The sequence below is a fragment of the Arthroderma uncinatum genome (assembly GCF_011692745.1).
Source record: "Arthroderma uncinatum strain CBS 119779 chromosome Unknown scaffold3, whole genome shotgun sequence".
Taxonomy (NCBI): domain Eukaryota; kingdom Fungi; phylum Ascomycota; class Eurotiomycetes; order Onygenales; family Arthrodermataceae; genus Arthroderma; species Arthroderma uncinatum.
The window spans coordinates 1,770,480-1,790,711 of record NW_022983865.1 but is presented as its reverse complement, the minus strand read 5'-3'; the positions used below and the strand labels follow the sequence as shown (position 1 = coordinate 1,790,711).

The 20,232-nt window shown below is 50.3% G+C and overlaps 4 protein-coding genes across 4 annotated transcripts; 2 read left to right on the top strand and 2 right to left on the bottom strand.

Annotated features, from left to right (window-relative positions):
* Window positions 1-9,118: 9,118 nt before the first annotated feature.
* On the top strand, window positions 9,119-10,537 carry GIQ15_04305 (uncharacterized protein; the record flags this gene model as incomplete). The annotated part of the gene is made up of 1 exon (XM_033551722.1): window positions 9,119-10,537. The coding sequence occupies one exon, from the start codon at window positions 9,119-9,121 to the stop codon at window positions 10,535-10,537; it is 1,419 nt and encodes a 472-aa protein (XP_033405452.1).
* Window positions 10,538-12,111: 1,574 nt separating this feature from the next.
* Window positions 12,112-12,947, bottom strand: GIQ15_04304 (uncharacterized protein; the record flags this gene model as incomplete). The annotated part of the gene is made up of 2 exons (XM_033551721.1): window positions 12,112-12,729; window positions 12,852-12,947. 2 exons carry the CDS (start codon window positions 12,945-12,947, stop codon window positions 12,112-12,114), a joined length of 714 nt encoding a protein of 237 aa, XP_033405451.1.
* A 2,858-nt stretch (window positions 12,948-15,805) lies between these two features.
* Window positions 15,806-16,423, bottom strand: GIQ15_04303 (uncharacterized protein; the record flags this gene model as incomplete). Its single annotated transcript, XM_033551720.1, has 1 exon — window positions 15,806-16,423. One exon carries the CDS (start codon window positions 16,421-16,423, stop codon window positions 15,806-15,808), a length of 618 nt encoding a protein of 205 aa, XP_033405450.1.
* A 412-nt stretch (window positions 16,424-16,835) lies between these two features.
* Window positions 16,836-19,516, top strand: GIQ15_04302 (uncharacterized protein; the record flags this gene model as incomplete). Its single annotated transcript, XM_033551719.1, has 7 exons — window positions 16,836-16,940; window positions 16,988-17,538; window positions 17,590-18,026; window positions 18,076-18,477; window positions 18,524-18,874; window positions 18,923-19,135; window positions 19,194-19,516. The coding sequence occupies 7 exons, from the start codon at window positions 16,836-16,838 to the stop codon at window positions 19,514-19,516; spliced, it is 2,382 nt and encodes a 793-aa protein (XP_033405449.1).
* Between the last annotated feature and the right edge of the window lie 716 nt (window positions 19,517-20,232).

Below are 20,232 nucleotides of genomic sequence, written 5' to 3'. Positions count from 1 at the left end.
AAGCAGTCAATTGGTTAACGAGGAAGCCCTGGAAAACCATTGCACGGGGAGCCATCCATCGGACCTTATCGCATTAACCGATAGTCCATCAAGGATATTTAACATCACTCAATGTTGGAAATGGTCTGAACAACGCTGCGCCATGATAGCGGTTATCAACATTTCAAAACTTCTCGCAATGGGTGTTCTGTTTAACCGCACTACAACTCTTGCCCATTCACTGGATATGAAGCTTTGGAGAGGAGATCAGGGGGATGGGCTACAGTATGCAAATAGAAACTACTGGGTTGCATACCGATGGATTCCAGCGGAGTGCATAAAATGCTATGTGTCGATATCCTCTCTACGGGAGGTCTGTGAAAGTCGAGGCATTGGTATGTGATTATTCCTATTAGATTGGTCTCCCAAAACCCCCACGTAACTGTTAACACGAGATAGAGGAAAACAATTACATCAAACGGCTCACATTCGATGACCTGCCAGAACCATTACCAGTTGCACGATTGGGGGGGTTAACGCTCAATCAATAAGGGATATGGATGGCTAAACGGATTGAGCGTTTTGGCTAATCATGTTTCTCCTCCAAGAGTGAGTTGAATCTACTTAAAAAAAATATTGATTAGCAAGTAGAAATACAGTCTGTGTGTGTGTGTGTGTGTCTGTCATTTACCCTGACCTCTCCCCTGAGGGATATGCAGGCTACAACTACTGTACCTATCCTTGTCTATCCTACATTGGCCAATTACATGCAGACGAATTTGGAGCCTCGTCACGGCCTATGACGTCCTTGCTGTTGCGCGCGGCTTTGGAACCTCTGGGATGCTTCTGCAAAGTCCAGCACTGCGTTGACAGTGCTGCCCTGAGCAGAGCCACTTACCTTCTTCCGTCCGTTTCCTTCCCTTCCTCCCAGCATAAGTGATGTATTGTTAAAATTAGTCCCTATCTCTTGACGTAGTTTCCGCCTTAGATCAGCCAGTTTCGGGCAGTCCACCAGGACATGCACGACCGTCTCCTTTGCACCGCATTCACATTTGTCGTCTTCACGGAACCGATATGCTTTGGCGTGTGAGGCCAGCCACGAGTGGCCGGTCCGGAGCTGTGTTAGTAGGTACGCCCGGCCTCGCGGCATAGCGCCGTACAGGTGTCTCGTGTGGTTCGCCGGCAGCGAAGGGTCGATGCGTCTGAGATGCGCCCCTTTACCTGACGACTTCCATTCGTTGTCCCATTCGGCCAAGATTCTGTCTCGAATGAATGCTTTCTCTCGCGAGAGCAGGTTCTGAAACGGATGTGATGGCTGTGTTCCAACTGCTTCTTTGGCCAGACGGTCTGCTGTATCGTTTCCGGGGTTGTTGCAGTGGCTGGGGATCCATTGAAGGCGGATGCTGACACCGTGCGCCTTTAAATCTCGGGCCGACTTGGTGATGGCCCGTACGATGTGTTGTCCGGACCCGTTACGTTGGTTCGCCAGTGTTTGCAGGGCGGACTTGCTGTCGCTAAGGATGGTTACCGTTCTCTTGTCTTGGGTTTGTTCCTCTCGTCTCTCTTCCGGGTTGATTAGCTCCACGGCCTGCTGTATCCCGATGAGCTCGGCCGCATGGATCGACCAGTGAGTGGCTGACCCGACGCAGACCTTGCGCGATACCTCGACATTTCCCTGCCGATCCAGGATCACCGCTGCCGCTCCGATCTTACCTTTTTGTGCCGATGCGTCGGAGTATATTAGCTCAGCTGCCTCTGTCCTGAGGCGAGCGGCTTCCTTCATTGCCTTAACCTGGTCTGAATCAATGGTTATCGTTTCAAATACCGGCGGATCCCACGGCGCTGGCGGGCTTGGGTCGATTGTTTCGAGTAGGTCAAGCCGGTCTAGGTCCATCGTCTTCATCGTCTCCGCGAGCGGGAATCGAGCGCCGTTACCCACATTGCGACTCCGTCTCCTGCTTCGAGTTAGCACTTCGTGGATAGGGTGGTTGCTTGGGAGCGTGCACAGGCGGGCGACGGCGTCTTGAGCCCGTTGCTTGAGCCGCAGCCGCGTCGGTATTACGTGCGCCTCGACCTCCAGGGTCTTCGTCGCTACTGTCCTGAACGCTGAGAGGGCCCGGATCAGCGCCGCTCTCTGTACCGTTTCGAGCATTCTCAGGTGCGTCTTGTCCTTCAGTGGATTGTGCCACACTGTCGATGCGTAGTCCATGGCAGGAGCCACGCAGGCTTGATACAGCTGCCTCGTCTGGGCCGGCCGGAGGTGCCTCAAGCCTCCCAGCGCGACGTTCACCTTGGTGGCTCGTTTGACCGCCTGTTGCACGTGTTGCTTCCAACGCAGCTCCCTGTCGAACACCACTCCCAGGAGTTTGGCTGTGGGGGACGGTTGGATGGTGGACCCGTTCATCACGAGCTGTCCCTTTTCGTGTTCACTCTTCTTCCGCGTGATGTGGATCAGTTCGGTCTTCTCTACCGCGAAGCAGGACCCGGTGCGTCTGGCCCACTCTTCGATCCGTGGGATGTCTTCCTCTTGGATCTTCTTGATATTCTCCTCCGCTGACCGTCCGGCTCGCCACCGGAAGTAGTCGTCAATGTACGCTGACGCGCCTCCGTGGTAGTCGACCGGCTGGTCCACCAGTTCCGAGTTGAAGAATGTAAAGAGAATCGGGGATAGCGGCGACCCTTGGGCCAGGCCCGCGTTTTCCAGCGGCGCCACCGTCGACTCAAAGTCGTCGAACGAGATGTTCGCCTGGCGGTCTTCCATGAAGCTCCGGATCCAGTGTCTGGCTTTGGTGGGGATCCCTTTCGTCTTGAGCCGAGCGTCCAGGCTTCTCTTGTTCACTCCGTTGAAGGCTCCTTTCAGGTCGAATGCCACCAGGGTGACCACCTTCATTTTCAACCATGCTCGGTCTATCGCGTTAGCCAGCACAAGCAGTGCCTGTTCGGTTGTCCGGCCGGGCCGGCCTCCGAACTGTGTGTCTGGGAGTAGGCCATGTGTTTCTGCATAGTAGGTGAGCCGTCTGGCCACTACTGCCTCGAGGAGCTTTCCAAGCGTGTTCAGGAGCGAGATGGGTCGGTATGCTCCGGGGACCGAGTAGTCCGGTTTACCAGGCTTGCGCAACACCACGATCCTCGCGCGTTTCCATTGTCGAGGGTAGTGGCCCAGTTCGATTGAGGCAGCGAAGATGCGCGTGACCACCTTGCCGATGTACTGCCAGAGATGTTTCCACACCAGGGTCGGAATCCCGTCCTCCCCCGGTGCGGTAGTCCCTTTCGCCGCTTTGAGGGCCCTGTGGATCTCCAGCTCCGTGACGGGTTCCCATGGGATCTCCTCTCTCTCAGGCGTGATCGTTCCCTCGTCGGGTTCTGCCATCTCCGGAAAGAAGGTCTTCATGAAGAGCCTTGCCTTGTCCTCGTTGTCCGAGATTTCCTCAGTTCCCACCCTCAGAGATGGGATGTTGCCGTACGACTCCCGGGGGCCCATGTACGATGCCGCTTTCCACAGGTGTCCTTCGCCAGCGCTGTCTAAGAATTCTTTCCAGTGCGTTGCTTTTGCTTTCTCTATCGCTCTGGTCCATGCTCGGCGTTTCTCGCGCATCTCCTTGAACAGGAGCATGGTCTGTGGGTCTCGGGAACCTCTGGCGGCACAGCTTCCTTGCCATCTGCGTCGGGCTCGGTTCGCCTCGCCTTGTTGTGCCTTCAGCTCCGGTGTGAACCATCGTTTAGAGTACGGCGACGGCTTCGCTGTTGGAACGTGTCGGTCGATGGCGTCCGTAGTAAATGCGACCAGCTTCTCGACAGCCTGTTCCAGCTCCTCTCTTGATCTTATCTCGGGTAGCGGGTCTAGTGCCGCCTGTACCGCCTGTCCGATCTTCTCCCAGTTGGCGCGTTCATACGCTCTTCTGGGCTTGGCGTCGGCCGCACGGTGTGGCCGGAGCGACCATTCTGAGTACGTCGCGCGGTGGTCAGATCCATAGTTGTCGTGGTACAGGTGGCATTTGATCAGTCTCTCACGGGAGTCGGTCACCGTCAGGTCGATGGTGGACGTCTTCCCTGGCCTGCTTAAAGACCAATAGGTCGGTGCTCCCCGGGGGAGGCACCATTGGAGTCTGTTTGCCTGGAAGAAGCTGACCAGTTCCTCTGCGTGTTCTATGAAAGCGTGGTAAACCTCTCTATTGCCCCAGGCTGGGTGGTGTCGATTGAAGTCTCCCGCGAGGATGAGTACAGTTGGTTTATCAGAGCTCTGTCTTGCCTGCCGGATGGTCGACTGGATCTCGTCCAACATTGGCTGTATGGAGACCTCCTCGGCGGATTGATAGAGTCCGAACGGCGGAATGTACACCGAGAAGAGCAGGATCTGGGTGGCGGTAGTCCACATTCTGACGGCTGTGACGTCTGGGTGATTGCATTTCATTTGGCGGTGCACAGACGTGGAGATCCTCCTATTGACATACAATAGGCTTCGTTTCCGCGTGTTCTCCTCTTGGATGGTTGGTTGGTAGAGGCGCCAGGCGCTGTGGTTGACGTGCGTCTTGTACGCCGTAAGTGGCGGTTCCTGGACGAGCAAAACATCAAGATTCCGTGTTTCCGTGTCGTTGATCAGGGCCTCCATGCCCGCTCTCGATCTGTAGATGTTCAGTTGCAGCAAGCGAAGGTTTGGTTCTGTCATTGCATGTGGGGTGGTTCGGCAGGGTTCTGGCAGTTTTTGTCTCCTGTTGGGTGGTCTCCGTTACAGTCCAAGCACTTCGGCCTCACACCCGGGGGACAATTTTGTCTCTCGTGGGTGCCCGCACAGTGTCCGCACCTTGCCTTTTCTTTGCATGACCACGCTAGATGGCCGAAACCCTGACATCGGTGGCACCTCTTCCTCCTGACCTGATAGGGCTCGACACTGCCGATGTATCGTTGTCCAACGATGAGGCCGTTGTTGACCATCCACTCCGCTGCCTCCGGCGAGTCGAACCAAATCCCCAGCGAGCCATGGGTGCCTGGCACTTTGTCTCTCCGCCGGAGCCATACGATCTCCGTGATTCGATAACCTTTGGCGGTCAAATCGTTGTCTTCCGTGATCTTGGCGATACTCTCCTTCTCCTCCTCTAGTAGTCTGAAGGCATCTGTTGGCGTTCTGTGCACCACAACTCCGAATCTAGGCTTGACGAGTTTGGTATCGTTGCCTAGCTTATCGAGCCAGTCGGAGTTGGACTGCGCTGCATCCGCGGACCGTTGGTCTTTGAATCTGATCACATATCCCGTTTTCGTTGTTCCGATGCCTGCAACCTGCGCGTCTTTGGTAGCGTCGGCGCTGAGGAGCGCGGATCTGATGTGTGTGTTTGCGCTGTCTGTGGGGAGATACCTTCCAAAGCTATTGATGTCATTACCTCCGTCTTCCGGTGCACAACGCGTGCTGATCCAGACACAGTTTGGTTCTTTTCTAGCCTGGGTACTCCTGGGTTACTAGACAGCGCGACTGGGTTCCAGGTTGCCTACACTCGCTGCGACTTCTGCCCAGGTTCTAGCTAGTAGATTTAAGGATAGGGCCTCGATTTATGCCCTAAGGGCATAGATTTCTTCTTAAAGGCTCGAGTTTTGGCTCTTCAACGCCTCTTACTCAACCTTGAGCTCTAGAATGCCCGCTTTGGTGGCTTCGATAACGTTGGTCTGGTGGCCTATTATATTTTTCAGGTCGTCGATAAGCCTTCTGATCTCCTGGTTTATGACCCTCCTGCTGCCGTCTCCAGCGGCCACGGGTTTGGGTTTGAGTTCAGTGCGTTCGTAGCATAGGAGTTATTCCTCCGGCGTTTCTCTCGTCTCGCAGGCTGGCTGGATTGGGTTATTGGTTGAGAGTTTTCGAATGAAAAGATTGAGGTTGTTGTTCCTTGCGTGTTTGGTGGTTCACGATCTCCCGTCGGTTCCGCCATCGGGCCGACGTGCCTTGCGGAGAGCGGCCTCCAGATGACGCCGTGACACAGTAGCGGTAACATGGTGCTGGAGGTCTAGTCGTCGACAACCATCCTTATTGAAGATTTTGCACAGTCGATCCACCTTTCGAGCGTCGAACTCGCGGACGAGAGACGGATGTAAGGCGATCTGGTTTAAGGTGATTTTGGCGGTTCCTTGATATTTAGCATTTCGCTCGGAGGCCAACTGCAGTTCTATCTTGGTGAACATGGAACGCTCCATGGTTCGAGTGAATAAGGGCTACAGTCTAATGAAAACATTGAAGCGGGAGGAGTAACTGTGCCCTTCCTGCCGGGCCTGTGACGGACCATTATATACCGACTCATCTACGCGGGACATGCCAGAAAAAGCGCGGCCTTACCGACAGAATGGGCGCGCGAATGCCCGTGGCCTATGTTGTCACTGAAAGGCCGTTTCAGGCTGTTCACCCGCATATTTCCTGAGCCTCTCCCCGCACCGTACCCTGCCACAACAGCCGCCAGAAAGACTCGGGTTTCTCCCATTGGCTGAATGGAAGGATGGGGACGAATTTGACGCGCAGCCACCGCAGTATGTTTGCTATACCATAGAGTGGAAACTTGCACTTAACCACAAAAAGGTGGGTAGTGCAACTGAAAAGGATTTGGTTGTAGCTCCTAGTGAATATTGGGAAGACTTTCTGAGAGAAGCGCTTGAGAATATGTTGCAAACAAAAAGAAAGCGTAATTCGGCCTGAGAGCACAGCTATTAAAGTTTCAGTCAATGACAGGACGCAGGGCAACCTCGAGAAGTTTTACAGCTCTACTGATATCAATTGGATACCAGTGGAGGCACAGTTGCGTAAATGGAGCAACCTGCTTCGTATTGGAAAGAGGCTTACCGTCACAATTACCTTCAATTATAGGCAGGATGACGATGGAGACGATCCCAGTAGGCACCTGTCCACTGCGTCGCCTCCGTCTCCAAGCTAGCAATTTGACATCTTTCTCCCTCCCCTCTCCCTTGATTTGTCCATCACGCAACGCTCGAATCGCTTTATGGAGTTCCCGATAGACCGCCACATCAGTTATCCCTTCGTCGCGAATCAAGAAACTCCGGCTTTATATATCTATTAACGCCAACTACGTATATAGAGGACAACAACCCTACTTTCTTGAAAGGTGACAAAAAAAGAGTCTTCATCTGTTACTTAGAAAATGCTTGCTGAACAACATACTTCGGGGTAACCATCAGCATAGCGGGACATATATAAGATACTGCGCTGCTCGGGTCACCTTGTCACCTGGGCAATACTGCTGACAGGATCCCGTGGGGAAAAGCACCATAGGCTCAGGACGCTTCACCTAAAGAGCCTAGTTAAACATGTGGAGAAGGGCGGTATTATAGAAACGCATGATGATATTCCCGATATGGTCTGTGAACGGCTACTGTAAAGGGGTTTAAGAGAAAGGCAGTTTAAGAGAGCTAGGTAGGGTAAATAACTGCGGTTTATATACATGCTGAAATCTACCCCGTCCTGTAAGCCGCCAGATCCAAACACCGGATAGCTATGTCCAGAAATATGAGAGACTCCGTCCCATAACGCAACTTATGCAAAGCACCTATGAGCAGATCCGGAATAATACTTCAGACAATGGTCCGTACTTCAGATGAACATTGGTATTATTTTTTCTTCTTGCCACCCTGGGCGGCCTTTGCTTGGGCGGCTGCCCTTGCACGGGCTTCACGGATGCTTGCGCACGTGACGCACTCTTGACCAGGCAAGGAATAACGGTTCGGGTGGATTGGGCAGGGGACCATATGCCCATTTTTAACGCAAGTGGACGAAAAGGATTTTCGGCAATAACCACTGAATTTGTCAGATCTCAAACCAATATGGATACACCTTAGAGCACTTACCAGTGATGACCAGCCATGTTAAGATAAAGCAGGAGCAACGCTATTGGGCCGAAATATAATTTGTTCGGTCTTGGTGGCCTGGAGCTAGTTACCACAATATTTGAGTTTGGGTTTGGTATATATGAGTCGATTTGTTTCTTTAGAGGTATATTCTGGAATGTAGCAAGTGGGAGTATCCGAATGGTGGAAGGACTGTAAAATCGAAGCTAACAGAGAAATATGGGTTTAGAAGTTGGTGCTGATGGACTAGCCATATTAAATCAACCGGGAAAGTTCTTATCTTAAATAGTTCTCACACTTAACTTATATGAAAGTGTTCCCTTCTGGGAGGGATATGGATTGGCGCCCGTCTAATGCAACGGGGGGGGTGTTGGCGGCGTAGTGCATACCCCCAAATATCCAGACTTACTAAGTATTCGGGGTATTTTCTATAAAAAGGTGACTTATGAGCGCGCATATATGTGGTGAGCTATATAATTATTGAAAATGCAGATCTGGTTGGCTGAGGCAATCAGTCGTACGTGGGTTGTCATTGTTGCGGTTATAAATATCCATTTTAACTAAGTTTTACTATTAATTGCGGGAAAGCATTGCGACTAATGCACTACCCACGTTAATGGAGCCAACTGGAGCCAACGTCATGAATACCGCTGTAATCTTGATTGGTTGGAAAATCCCCTTGTTGCCATGTTATGGGAGTGATTTTTGTTGGATGGGATATTTGTGATCAGCTATTGATTACTCTTTTGGGTTGATGTCGGGATCCCTGTATAGCGCTATGGGGTGGGAGGTATAGATCCTAGGTGTGCTACAAGTACCTCTTATAGTTAAGGGGGGATTTGCACTAACTGATCCACAGTAAGTATCAGCAACGGACCATTATGTTGGAAAACAGCCGCTCTGATTAAATCATCATTTATGAGAGTGCACCTCTGTGATACAATATAACTATCGGAGCCGCCGGTGGTGGCGTCTCTATGTACGTGTACACACAGCCGAACAGCAACGGAATGCTGAACGCCCCAAGATACTATAGTGAAGGGATGATATCGGCCAGGAATGGGTGATAATCTCTAGGGCTGGTCTATTTATATACGTGTGGATGCGGCAAGGTGCCTAAGCGCCAGGGGTGGCATACGCCGTACGCCGGGTGGCCAAGCATGTGCCTTGCTTACGTAGGCCCAATTAGTCTGATTTGAGGCTATGGCCAGAAAGCCTTCTTAAAGCCCTCGTCTCCCCACATAACAACCAGCTTGTTTACTACTGTATCCAAAAAGTTGTTGGATTTTTTTTTTTGACTTGCAATATGTTGGATTCCGTTTGTGACACCCTTTCTCATGATGAGAACGATGAGCGTTCTGCTGTGTTTAATACGGTACTTGCCACTGTAAAATTGCACCATGTGCCACAACTTGCAATCCGTATACGCAATGAGAGGGAGCTCACCCAAGTTGATGCACTCACTCCTATCTACAACTGTCGCATTCTCCCTCAACCACTCTTCGGGTCTCATCACATACTCTTTCGGCTCGAATTCAACGATGGAGTTGGCTGGCTTCTCAAAGTCCCAGCCAATGGCTACCCCAATGCGTTCGACGAAATGTCTGCCCTTTCGCTGAGATCGGAAGCGTTAACGATGCGTTTACTCAAGCAAGAGACGGCGGTTCCCATTCCAGAAGTTTATCACTTTGAGGACTCCTGTGATAATAAGCTTTCTTGTCCATTTATTCTTATGGAATATATCGTCGGGCTCCCTTTATACGAAGTTTGGTTCAACCAACGTCTTACCCCGGATGATCTCAAGCGACACCGGCTTCAAACCCTTCGCGATATTGCACAAGCCATGGTACAACTAAACAAATATGTATTCTCTCAAGGCGGTGCGATACATTTTGATCAGGATGGCAAGCCGTCAGATATCGGGTCGTTTAGAAAAGTACATACAGAAGCAATGCTTGACGCTCCTCACACAAATGACGAATACGATGGTGCTATTATCTTTGAAACCGCTGGTCCTTTTACTTGCCCAAAATCATATTTCACATATATGCTCGAGAAACGAAAACCCCCCGCGAACGAAGACAAATATGGCCTAGGACTCTACAAATTACTACGACTGTTCATTGACTTGGCCTTTGTGGATATCGACGCTCAACAACAAGAGAAAGGATTTGTCCTGTCTCATCCTGATTTTGATATACAAAATATCATAGTCTCTGAGGATGGGAGGCTACATGGGTTGATTGACTGGGATGGTGTGGTTACTGTACCTAGATGCTTGGGAAATGAACGATACCCAAGCTGGTTAACCCGGGACTGGGACCCGATGAAGTACGCATACCAGGAAAACGCAACACCGGGGCCAGATAACCCTAATAACCATGAAAACTCGCCTAACGAACTCAACCATTACCGAGAAATATATCAAGGGATCATGGAGAATGTTTTGCAAGATAAATCGGTTAAGCGAAAAACGTCTAGATCACTGCTATTGGAAAATCTAGCTATCGCTGCTGACGACCCTGTTTCCTTTCACTCCATCGTTGAGAAAATTTTTGAGGAAGCTAAGGCGAAGACAGCTAAAGACGGCGATGACGATGACGACGATGACGACGATGACGATACATTCTATATCTATGAAGTGGCTACCGCATACGCAACCGGGGAACTAAGTGAATCTCATCGGAAGCGAGTCATTCGCGGATTTCAAGCTCTCTTATCATGAAATTCATTCTCTCGCTCGCTTATTTACTAGAATTATAGACCTTTGGCAATATTCACCCTGGTTCTTTTACATCGCTTTAGCTGAAAACTATCTGATCTAAATACGTAGGCATGGTCTCGAATAACGCACTTTTCCACTTTGAAAAGTTCAGGGAATGACCCCAGCTAGGCTTCGTATGGTCGCTTTTTGAAGGTAGCTTGCCTAACGTAATTTACTAAAACAGAATATGATCTTGCCGCCGGATGATGGCCATCGGGAGGTTTAATATATTGCCAAGAGAGTTGCTCGTTCAAGGACGCCATCAGGACCTTCCCGAAATCCCAACGCGCATGACCCGTTTGATGCCCAGTTAGTCTACGAATCAGCCTCTCGTTTGATGCAAGTTCCTGGTTCTGCACAGCATTATGTGACGGTTGATATGTCAATCGCTGCCGATATGCTGCGTTTGCACATGCTCAAGGAAAGAATCTCTTCAAAGCGAGCGTTAGTCTCGGCTAGAGTAAATACTGTACACTGAGTGGAGGTGAGGTGAAAACATGCCCAAAATCACCGGAAACGAGAGCGCAGAAGCTAGTGGAACCCTATCGACGGTGCTTCAAACGCTGGGATTTGCTTTCACGATACCGATGCAGATTCAGTTGTCCAACTCTGGCCATAGCCTCAAATCAGACTAATTGGGCCTACGTAAGCAAGGCACATGCTTGGTCTGAGATACGAGATATTTGATTGATTTGATTGGTCAGGTGGGTCTGGAGCAATCTATGAGATTTCAATCTATCAAGCACTGATCATCTAAATACACGATATTGAGCTCCTATTTATGTTCCTCATACGGCCATGTATCTTGCCATCGCGGAGATGCCAGCTACAGCTGAAACAGGCGTTAAAACGCCGGGCGTAGCATTTGTTCGATGATGGAGAGCTGACACTGATATTTAATGAAACGGCGTAGTTGACTAACGTGTTTCGTACGATCAGGCAGTATTACACCGAATCTCCGTTCAACATTTACCCAGCTCTCAATGGCAGGTGAAGCTCCACTCCCCTCTCTGATAGTTTTGGATATAACACCCATGTTGGGCCTGGGACAAGTTGGCTGGAATGATATTGACAAAATAGACACGAATATCTCTGCTCAATATTCGCCGGGCGTTTTCTAAGGAAACATGCACGGTGAGTATCCATAAGAGATAGTTTGTGGGTAGGATGTTGCCGCATTATATAGGCCAACCTTCTAGATTAGTAGATCGACTGAAGGCCGTTTTGTGGCAGTTTGACGCGAACTCTTGCACCACGTAGATCCAGAGGAGTTGATTCAGCGGATATTCACGCCTTCCAGCGAAGGATGCCGTTTTACCGCGTACATGTGCCTTACGATGTGTTATTTCCTGTCTCAGAGACGGAAAAAATTTCATTTCTATGTATATGTTGTTTTATTGGGACTCTAACTATAACTGATGAGCTGGTTTTGCTACCTTGTGAGTCCATGATCCAGCGGATGATTGACTGGCCAAAGAGGTGGATTCTTATAGAAAGGAGATTAAACTAAACATTTGTCTATCTCTATGTCTAGATTACCTCTTTGCAGGCCTCTCGTCACACGCCGGGCAGGGGCTTGGCCTCTTCTCCCCACGAACACGTCCACCTTCTTGTGTATCAGGATCCCCATTCAACCGCAGCCTCTCTTCGTCTGGCTCCAGAAACAAGAGAAGGCTATCAAGATGTTCTTCGGCCGACCCTTTAACACCTTTATATAGAGGTGACTTATAAGCTGCCTGGATGGTACTATTCTTCACCATTAATCGAAGAGCCCCCGTTGCCTCTGGTAGAGCCGCGAACCACCCAATCCCAGCGCAAAGCATTATGAGGTTTTGTAAGGCAGAAAAACGTTCGTCTTTCGGATTAGCCGGCTGTATCACTGCATTCGCTGACATGCGTTGGATCCCGGCGGCCAGGCTTCTGTGCTGTTTTCCCACCTCACCCTCCTGAAGGCTGTCATCTTTGAACTGGGGGATGCTTTGGAGATAGCTGTGCATAGCTAGATAATAATCGGTCGAGTTCTCTATGCGCTGGAGCTCCAGTCCCCAATCTTCCTCCCCCCACGATAGCATCTCCCCGAGGACTAGCCGCTGGTTCTCGATAACCGGGCTTTCCACGCACGAGAAAAGGAGTATAGCACATAGAAGGTAGAGCTATAGCACATAGAAGGTAGAGCTATAGCACATAGAAGGTAGAGCTGCTGGACATGAGGCCTCGACACCTACAACCTAGTAAGTACGCAAGCAAAATAGGAGATTCGGAGGGAACTTCTTACCGTAAGCAGCTTAGGACCTTGCTGAAGAGACTGCTCGATCTTAGAGGAGGTTGATTTCCCATCAGAGGTTTGGTGTGCTTGAAAGGAAGTCGCCATTACCGCGACAATTGTAAGTAGATGGCGGTTCCGGCTCAATTGGTCTAGTATTCATCATTTTTAGGGGAGTTGAGGCTATATATATATATACATACTTGAGGGTTATTTTATCTATACAGGTTGATGAAGCCAGCCATAGATCAGTAGGCACTACGGCCGATTTGGAACCGCAAGTGAAATGTAAGCCCCGAGCTAGCAAACTACCGATCCATTTATGCACTCTACATAGTTATACATCCCTGTCATGCTTGCAAGCGTTGCAAATGGAGCCCGACCCACTATCATATGCTTGCTGCAAGTCCCTGCACTAGCAGCTAAAAACCTTATCTTCGAGGATTCGCTTCCGCGGTCTCAAATCTATAGCGTGGGACGAGAGTTTCAATACAGGGCTTGACATCCACAAAGACAAATGGAACGATAAAATGTTCTTTTAGTAATTAAGTTCTTTGATCCGCCCCGATAAACAAATTGCATACATGTCCCTCTCATGGCCACACCACCCTAGTCATGACCCTATCCTCGGATAAGGTATATTCTTCAGCACCCTCAAAGTACCTCTCACAGCTGTATTCGAAAGGTAGGTCACCTAGACCGAGTCGACAGAGTAACCGTAGCTCGCCCTCGTTACCCATAGGTATTTTGACTTTTCTGTGCCGTCTTAGTAATAATTTGATATACAGGGAAGCGCCGACATTCATGTTCTGGAAATAGTCCAGTCGCCTTTCCAACACAAGACAGAAACTGTGTGATTCTTAGCAACCAATCTCGAAGGTCAGGTCCCCTCTAAACATACCAGAGAAAAACCAATTTATCATCCCTTTGCCAATTGGTTAACATATGTTATCTCGTCAACTTCGGTATTCGACACACACTTACCGGTGTAATTGGACAAGAGTAACCACTCCCAAACCTACTTGTTTGAAGAAATTTCGGTCCCTCCCATGAAGGCCCATAAAGGAATCGATACCCGACCTCAATTTGGCCCCATCGCTCCCGAAAACACCCCACATTACTTGGCAAGGCTCTATGGCTAACTTGCTCAAATATCTATACTTGTATAGGAAACGAGTCTACCCCACATACACCTTAGCGACGGCATAGACGATGCATTGTGAGAACACTCACCACAGAACCGGAAGCCAGATATTCCAGTATTCCTCCCTGAAATGGGGGTGGGCTGACCACCTGATAGGCCCGAGGATCGGTGGTTGGTCTATCGAAATGCCACTCTAGGGGAGGCAGCGTTGGATAACCGGGGAGCAAACGTTGGCCGTTGGCGCCGGAGGAATCGCCGCATTCTGTCATCATCTGTGTCATTCCGCCAGCAGCCTTTATGGTGGTAAAGAAAAGTGAGCTTTTTGCGAGTTCTCGGTGAGTAACCACAGGCATTATATAACCACATAGGCAAGACTCCCCGGAGCAGCCCCCGAGACGAGATTCCGCAACCCAATATTAAACGGCATCAGTGTACCCCTGGCCGCCGTAATCCTGAAAATCCACCTTAGCATAGTATTTTTACAACAACCAGGGGTTACCCCTACTAGATCTCAAAGCTAGGAGATCCATAATGTATTTCGTTCTGCACTGGGGTAAACATAGACCGATTTGCAGGGCTGTCCGGCGGGAGTTGGAGTCTGAATTAGCAAGTGAACTTCACGGGCTCTATCAAAAGGATCTTCATATCGAGCCACCTGCAGAAGCAAGGAACTATATCACGGTGTGATCCCGAGCACGATGTGCCTTTGGCGTATTTGCATTTTGCCGTGGCTTTTTATGCAGCCCTGGGCCGTTCACTCCATCATATTGCACACGGAGGGGCCTAGACCAGGGGAGTACCCCGGAATCCCCTCTCCCAGGAGGCTGGAGCTTGCTGTTGCAGTCCCTAGTTGCCTGCTGGTATCCTTTGATGGTAGATGTGGTCTAGCAGAGACTATCATGTCTCGATACTCTAGAATGGGATATAAAGACCGTAAAGAGACCGTGCTGTTCCTAGCCGTTGCCGTTCTTCACCCAACCCACCACCGTCTTGATCAAGCTAACTTAACTTATGATCCAAAAACCCACTCCTTTGGGGGACTCCCGCGGAGCGTACGATACCACCGGTGTACCCAAGCCTCAACCACCGCCGAACGATGAGCCAGCCAAAGACCGTGCGGATTCATGTCCATAATTACGACCACCCATCCTCCCCGCCTTGCAGGCTCCTAGACCGCGACAGTTCTCCGTTCAGAGATTCAGACAATACAGACGGTGGGCTCAGCCAATTATTTAATGGTGTAGCCGTGAAAAAGCCGCTAGACCCAAGAGACGTGCGCAAAGCCTTCGTCAATCGTGAAATGGTTAAGGAGGTGCGTCGAGCTTTGTGCAATGAGCGGCAGTTCAACAGCAGGTGTATTTGTCGAAAACCAGGGTGTAAGAGAAGGAGTATCAGGCCTTCAAGGTGCCCAGGGGACTCGGATGTTTGTGTCGAAGATGATTGCTTGTTTGACCTGGGGTTCTCAGTGTGGTAGTGGCTGGAGGACTAGCAGGACGTTTGGAATATGTGGATTTGTTACATGTTGCGATATTGAATTGCAGCCGCTTCGCAAGATTTGGGTGAGGCGCTTGAAAGACAAAACTACAATACGTGAGGATAGTTGAGCGGAGAAACGGGGAGCTGGTGGTCTTAATATAGACAAATGTATGATAGCAGTGCTATGAAAGAAATGTTAAGGGGCTACTGGATTAACGGAGTATTTAACCGCCATAAGTTAAAGAGCAAGGCAGATGGATGCCTTCCGTATTATATAATACAGAATAAGGTTATTGTGCAACTCAATGTCCCGAAATAGAACTGACGTAACTGTAACATTCGTTAACTATCGTGCGTCACGGCCTTTTCCAAAATAAGATTTACCCAGCCATTTATCCAACCAATTCTCCTGAGTGCTCTCAAAGTCCATGAAAGAACCGACGGGATGAAACGAGTGTACCTCGCTGCTTCTGGTCTTTTCATCATATTCGACCGGGGGGCTATTCCGTCCGTCGGCAACTGCATTTGGTAGGTTCGCTCCACGATGTCTATCTTGGGTGGAGGTTCCCACTTCCATGGATCGACGTGGGTAGCCAAAGTATGCTTCGTCCATTGCTGGTGTGGTTTCGCCATTGGGTCTTGGTGTGGGGTCAACAGCCTTTGCCAAGACGTGATTGTGCGGCCCGGGCCAGGTGGGCTTAGCGCGTCTAGCGTGGATCGATGGGGCGTATGGGCAACTGCCCACCACCCATGCAGGGGAAGGACGTGCAACTTGTGGGTGAGCAAGTGTAAGATTGTGGGAGCCGGTCGAAGGGTGTGGCTGGGGGTGGATTATGGCAGCCATGGGCCCTGGGGAGCTGTATGGCTGCGTAGGAAGGGGCTGCTTTCCCTGCCAGATCTCGTCCGGCTCAGGAAGGGGGCGCCAGCATCGAGCTATCCAGGGGGGAAGAGCGAATACGACCATGATGTGGAGAAAGCTGAGAGAGTTGCAAACCATCAGGCTGAGCATGGGTGTGAAATAAGGCAGAAAAGGCGTCCAAGACACAGGAGCGGTGAGCTTTCTTTATAGACACCTGTCTCCGAAATCATTCAAATTATGGGGTATGCACAATCCAGGCCCCTTCTCTGCACGTTCCGAATATGGAGTAGTGGGAAGAGCGGATTGGAAGTTGGAGCGCGAACGTCGCATTGGCAGTCGGCGGGTCAAGGACGGGCCCTTCCGACGCTAACCAAAAATCGAGAACTTCTTTCCTCGAGGAAAGAAGTTCTCGATTTTTGGTTAGCGTCGCGCCGATCTGCAGAAAGTCGTTGCCCACAGCTAATTTTATCATGTTCACTCATCCTCACCACGCCAACCCCATACACCAACCCATACAATGGGTGCCATGGAGAGCAAGCAGCTTGCGGAGCGAGTAATCATAGCCTGCGAACAGGTTGATGGAAATGGTCATATTGACAGACTTCTTCTTGAGGATGAGACTGTGAGTTTGCACCAGAGCTTCAAGTTTCTGATTCTAATTCCCCCTAGTTTTCAGAGCGGCTTGGGAGCCTTTCTATTCCGGTGTCGCTACGGCAGCTTATTACAGGCCATACGGCGCGGAAACGTAAAGACTATGGTGGAAAGGATATTACAGAGCATCCAGCTTTTGGGAGATTGTGGGAAACCCCTCCGCGGCGGCTTCATCCAACGGTTCAACGTGCTCTTTACGATGGGCAAAGGGACCCATCAACGTTCTTCAAAGGCAGTTCAAACGCCCTTACTCAACGGAGCTCGGCCGCTTACCTTGATTATGTGTACGAACTCGACCGAAACCGCCAAATCGACAGCGTTCGATGGAGACTTTCCCTAATACCCATATTGGATTTGTTTCGAAGATTCAATCGTACGAATGTGGACGCGGCGACCTGCGATGACCTTATCACCATTATCACCCAGTCCGGTCTCGCCTTTCAACACGAAGACAAAATACGTGAGCGACTGCCGGATTGGGTTCGGAAATCCAGGAGGTACAACACCTTGGCAACGGCAGTAGGACTGGGTGGTATTTGTGTTCTTCCCGAGGAACCGGGTGATACAATGTAAGTGGCAATCGCCTTAAGATATCAACGACATTCCTCTAATCAAGGCAGGTGGGAGAAAACCCTCCCGTTGAAAGGACCTGTGCACGATGCTTGTTTGAACCTCTTGTTAGACTGTGGTATTAAGGACTTTGCGTCCGAGAGCTTGACCGAGGACGACGGGGACGTCACTACTAACACGGCCGCGGAGACAATAGTAAATCATTTGCGTACGACTTTTTGCAGAACCGCGTATCTCGAGACGGACAAGCGACCCTGTCCGGCGAATAACGGCGGCCAGCGTCGAGTTTCGCAGCGAAGGAGATTGAGTGGAAATGGGGGAGGTAACGAACACGCCGGCCATGGCGCAGTACATGCCGAAGGGAACTCTGTGAATGATCCTCGTGCTTCTTCGGCTACGGAAACGAGCACCTCCACGCAGGGAGGAGAACCGAACGATGCAGGCCGAGAGCTGCAGGCAGATTCACGGTTGGGACCTACGCATCAAGGTAGTGTAACACTCTTGCCCAGAGACAGAGCTATGCTGAGTGTGTAAAGAAGTTGAAGGGGCAGGCGGACAGACGAGCAGCGTGTCCAGATCGATGCAAGACCAGGCGCCGAGAGATAGATACAGGGGCGGAGGTCCTGGTAGGCCAAGGTCGGTCAACGGACACCATCCAAACAACCCATCTCCGTGGACGAACTCCGAGCAGCCTAACCAGGCAATGGTTGAGCCCGGGTGTTCACCTGACCTTGCCACAAACAACGGCATCAGGCTCCATCAATCGAGCAGTGACATGCCGAGAGGTCATGAAATGGCTTCCGAATGGTTTCAGGAGCACGACATTCGGGATGCGGATGCAACCGTTGCCCTCTCTCGACGCCAGAGCGTCTGTGTGCGACCAGATGCCTCATCTCGCACGACAGAACCTGCCGTCTTTCCAGACGAACTGAGACCTGGTATGACCCAAGCCTATTGCAGTCGTCGCGGACTAACTAGTGGTAGATAATGAGACGAGGGACGAATCGTTCGGTCAGCGAGGGGCGAAACGTCGGCGCCCAAATAACGTGATGGGCGATCACAGTGGGACACCAAGTCAACATGGGCCGATACATCAGGTACAAGGTCAGGCGGAGGACGCTATGGCTGCAAATAATTTGGCAGCAGTTCAGACATACGGGACGACTTACAATGAGTATCCTAGCACCGGCCACGATAACAATCAACTCGCTGTGGACTCCAGAAAAAGTTTACCAAGCTCAACAGAGCCGGGCAGACGAGCCAGCCATGATCTCAATGGGCAACATTCATATAATCCCGCGGAAGTCTTCAACCAAGGGATAGTCGCACCTAGTGGTAAGTCCTTATATCAATTGTTCGTTGTCGTTCGCTTATAGTTCATAGTTCGGCGAACCGTAACCGCCCGTCAAATAGCGCCGAGACGTACAGTCGCCATCGAAGCTCTCCTAAATACAAATGAAGAAGTAGCCGCATTTTTAAGCAATACTCTGGAGAACACGGGTAGCTCGGCCACCCCTGCTTCCCAGCCCCGCCCGCATCCGGATGATAATACTAATGGAACCGATCTGCACGTAGAGGACGGCATTATCCAGAACGGTGAGCACCTCCCCTAGAAAGATTCTGTTAAATAGCTAACAATTTCTTATGCAAATAGGTACGGCCGGACATCCGGCGGGCACCGGAGGTTCCCTAGCTCACCTATCTACAGGTAGTTACATGTGGGAAAGACTTCACCCGTCTTTTAACCCGTCAAATTACTATGGGCAAGTCCCACAGACAATTTCACCGGCCGCTTCTTTTGATCCGTCTGGCTTCTATGAGGCATTGCAAACATTTCAATATGATAATTTACCACTTCACTTCAATCCATCGGGGTATTATGAGCAGAACATGGAAGGCGAGGTTCCTGCGATGTCATTCAATCCATCAAGCGTGGGTTTAGAACACCACCCTTCTGATCATCAGGCACTGCTGTAAGTAGCAATCCCGCGTTAGATAGCTAAGAATCTTATATTACAAAAAAACATGTTTCACGTGAAGAATGAAATTTACCTGTTGGGTAACTTTCCCACGAAAAGACACGCTAAAGTCGGAATGATGTCCACTGGCTCTTCATGGAAGATGTACGTTCCATCTGTGGGACTACCTCCAGGAACCAAACAAGCTGTCTCTGAAATGACTATAGGAATGATATATTCTGGGCCTGTCTTATTATGGACAGTTATTCGTGTGCAGATCTTCCAGGCTGTATATCCTAGACCCTAAAACTATTATGTTAGAACGTTCACTCGTGCAAGGGCGGCTTTACATACACCCATTTCAAGGTGTTTAAGAAGCGGCGCAACATAGGCGTTGAGACTCTGATTTGAATATTTCACGTTGCCGTTGCTCTCCGTCGGTCCCGCGTCAATCACACCATCCAAAAACGCTTGCTGCAGAATCTTCATCAGCCCTCTGCCGACCTCATCAAGATGATGGGTAGTGGGAGCCATTGTCTCGATAATAAACTGAATAAGTCTGACGCCAGAGAAAGAGTGTTACTTCCTAATTTATAAGAATGAAGAGGAAGAAGAATTCTCCCTTACCCCACTGCTCATCTATCGAACAGAGGGGCCACCTGTGTCATGTGAAAAAATATTTACGTCACAGAAAAATTCTCGACAGGCAGTGGGCGGGGAAGGGAAACAAGCGGT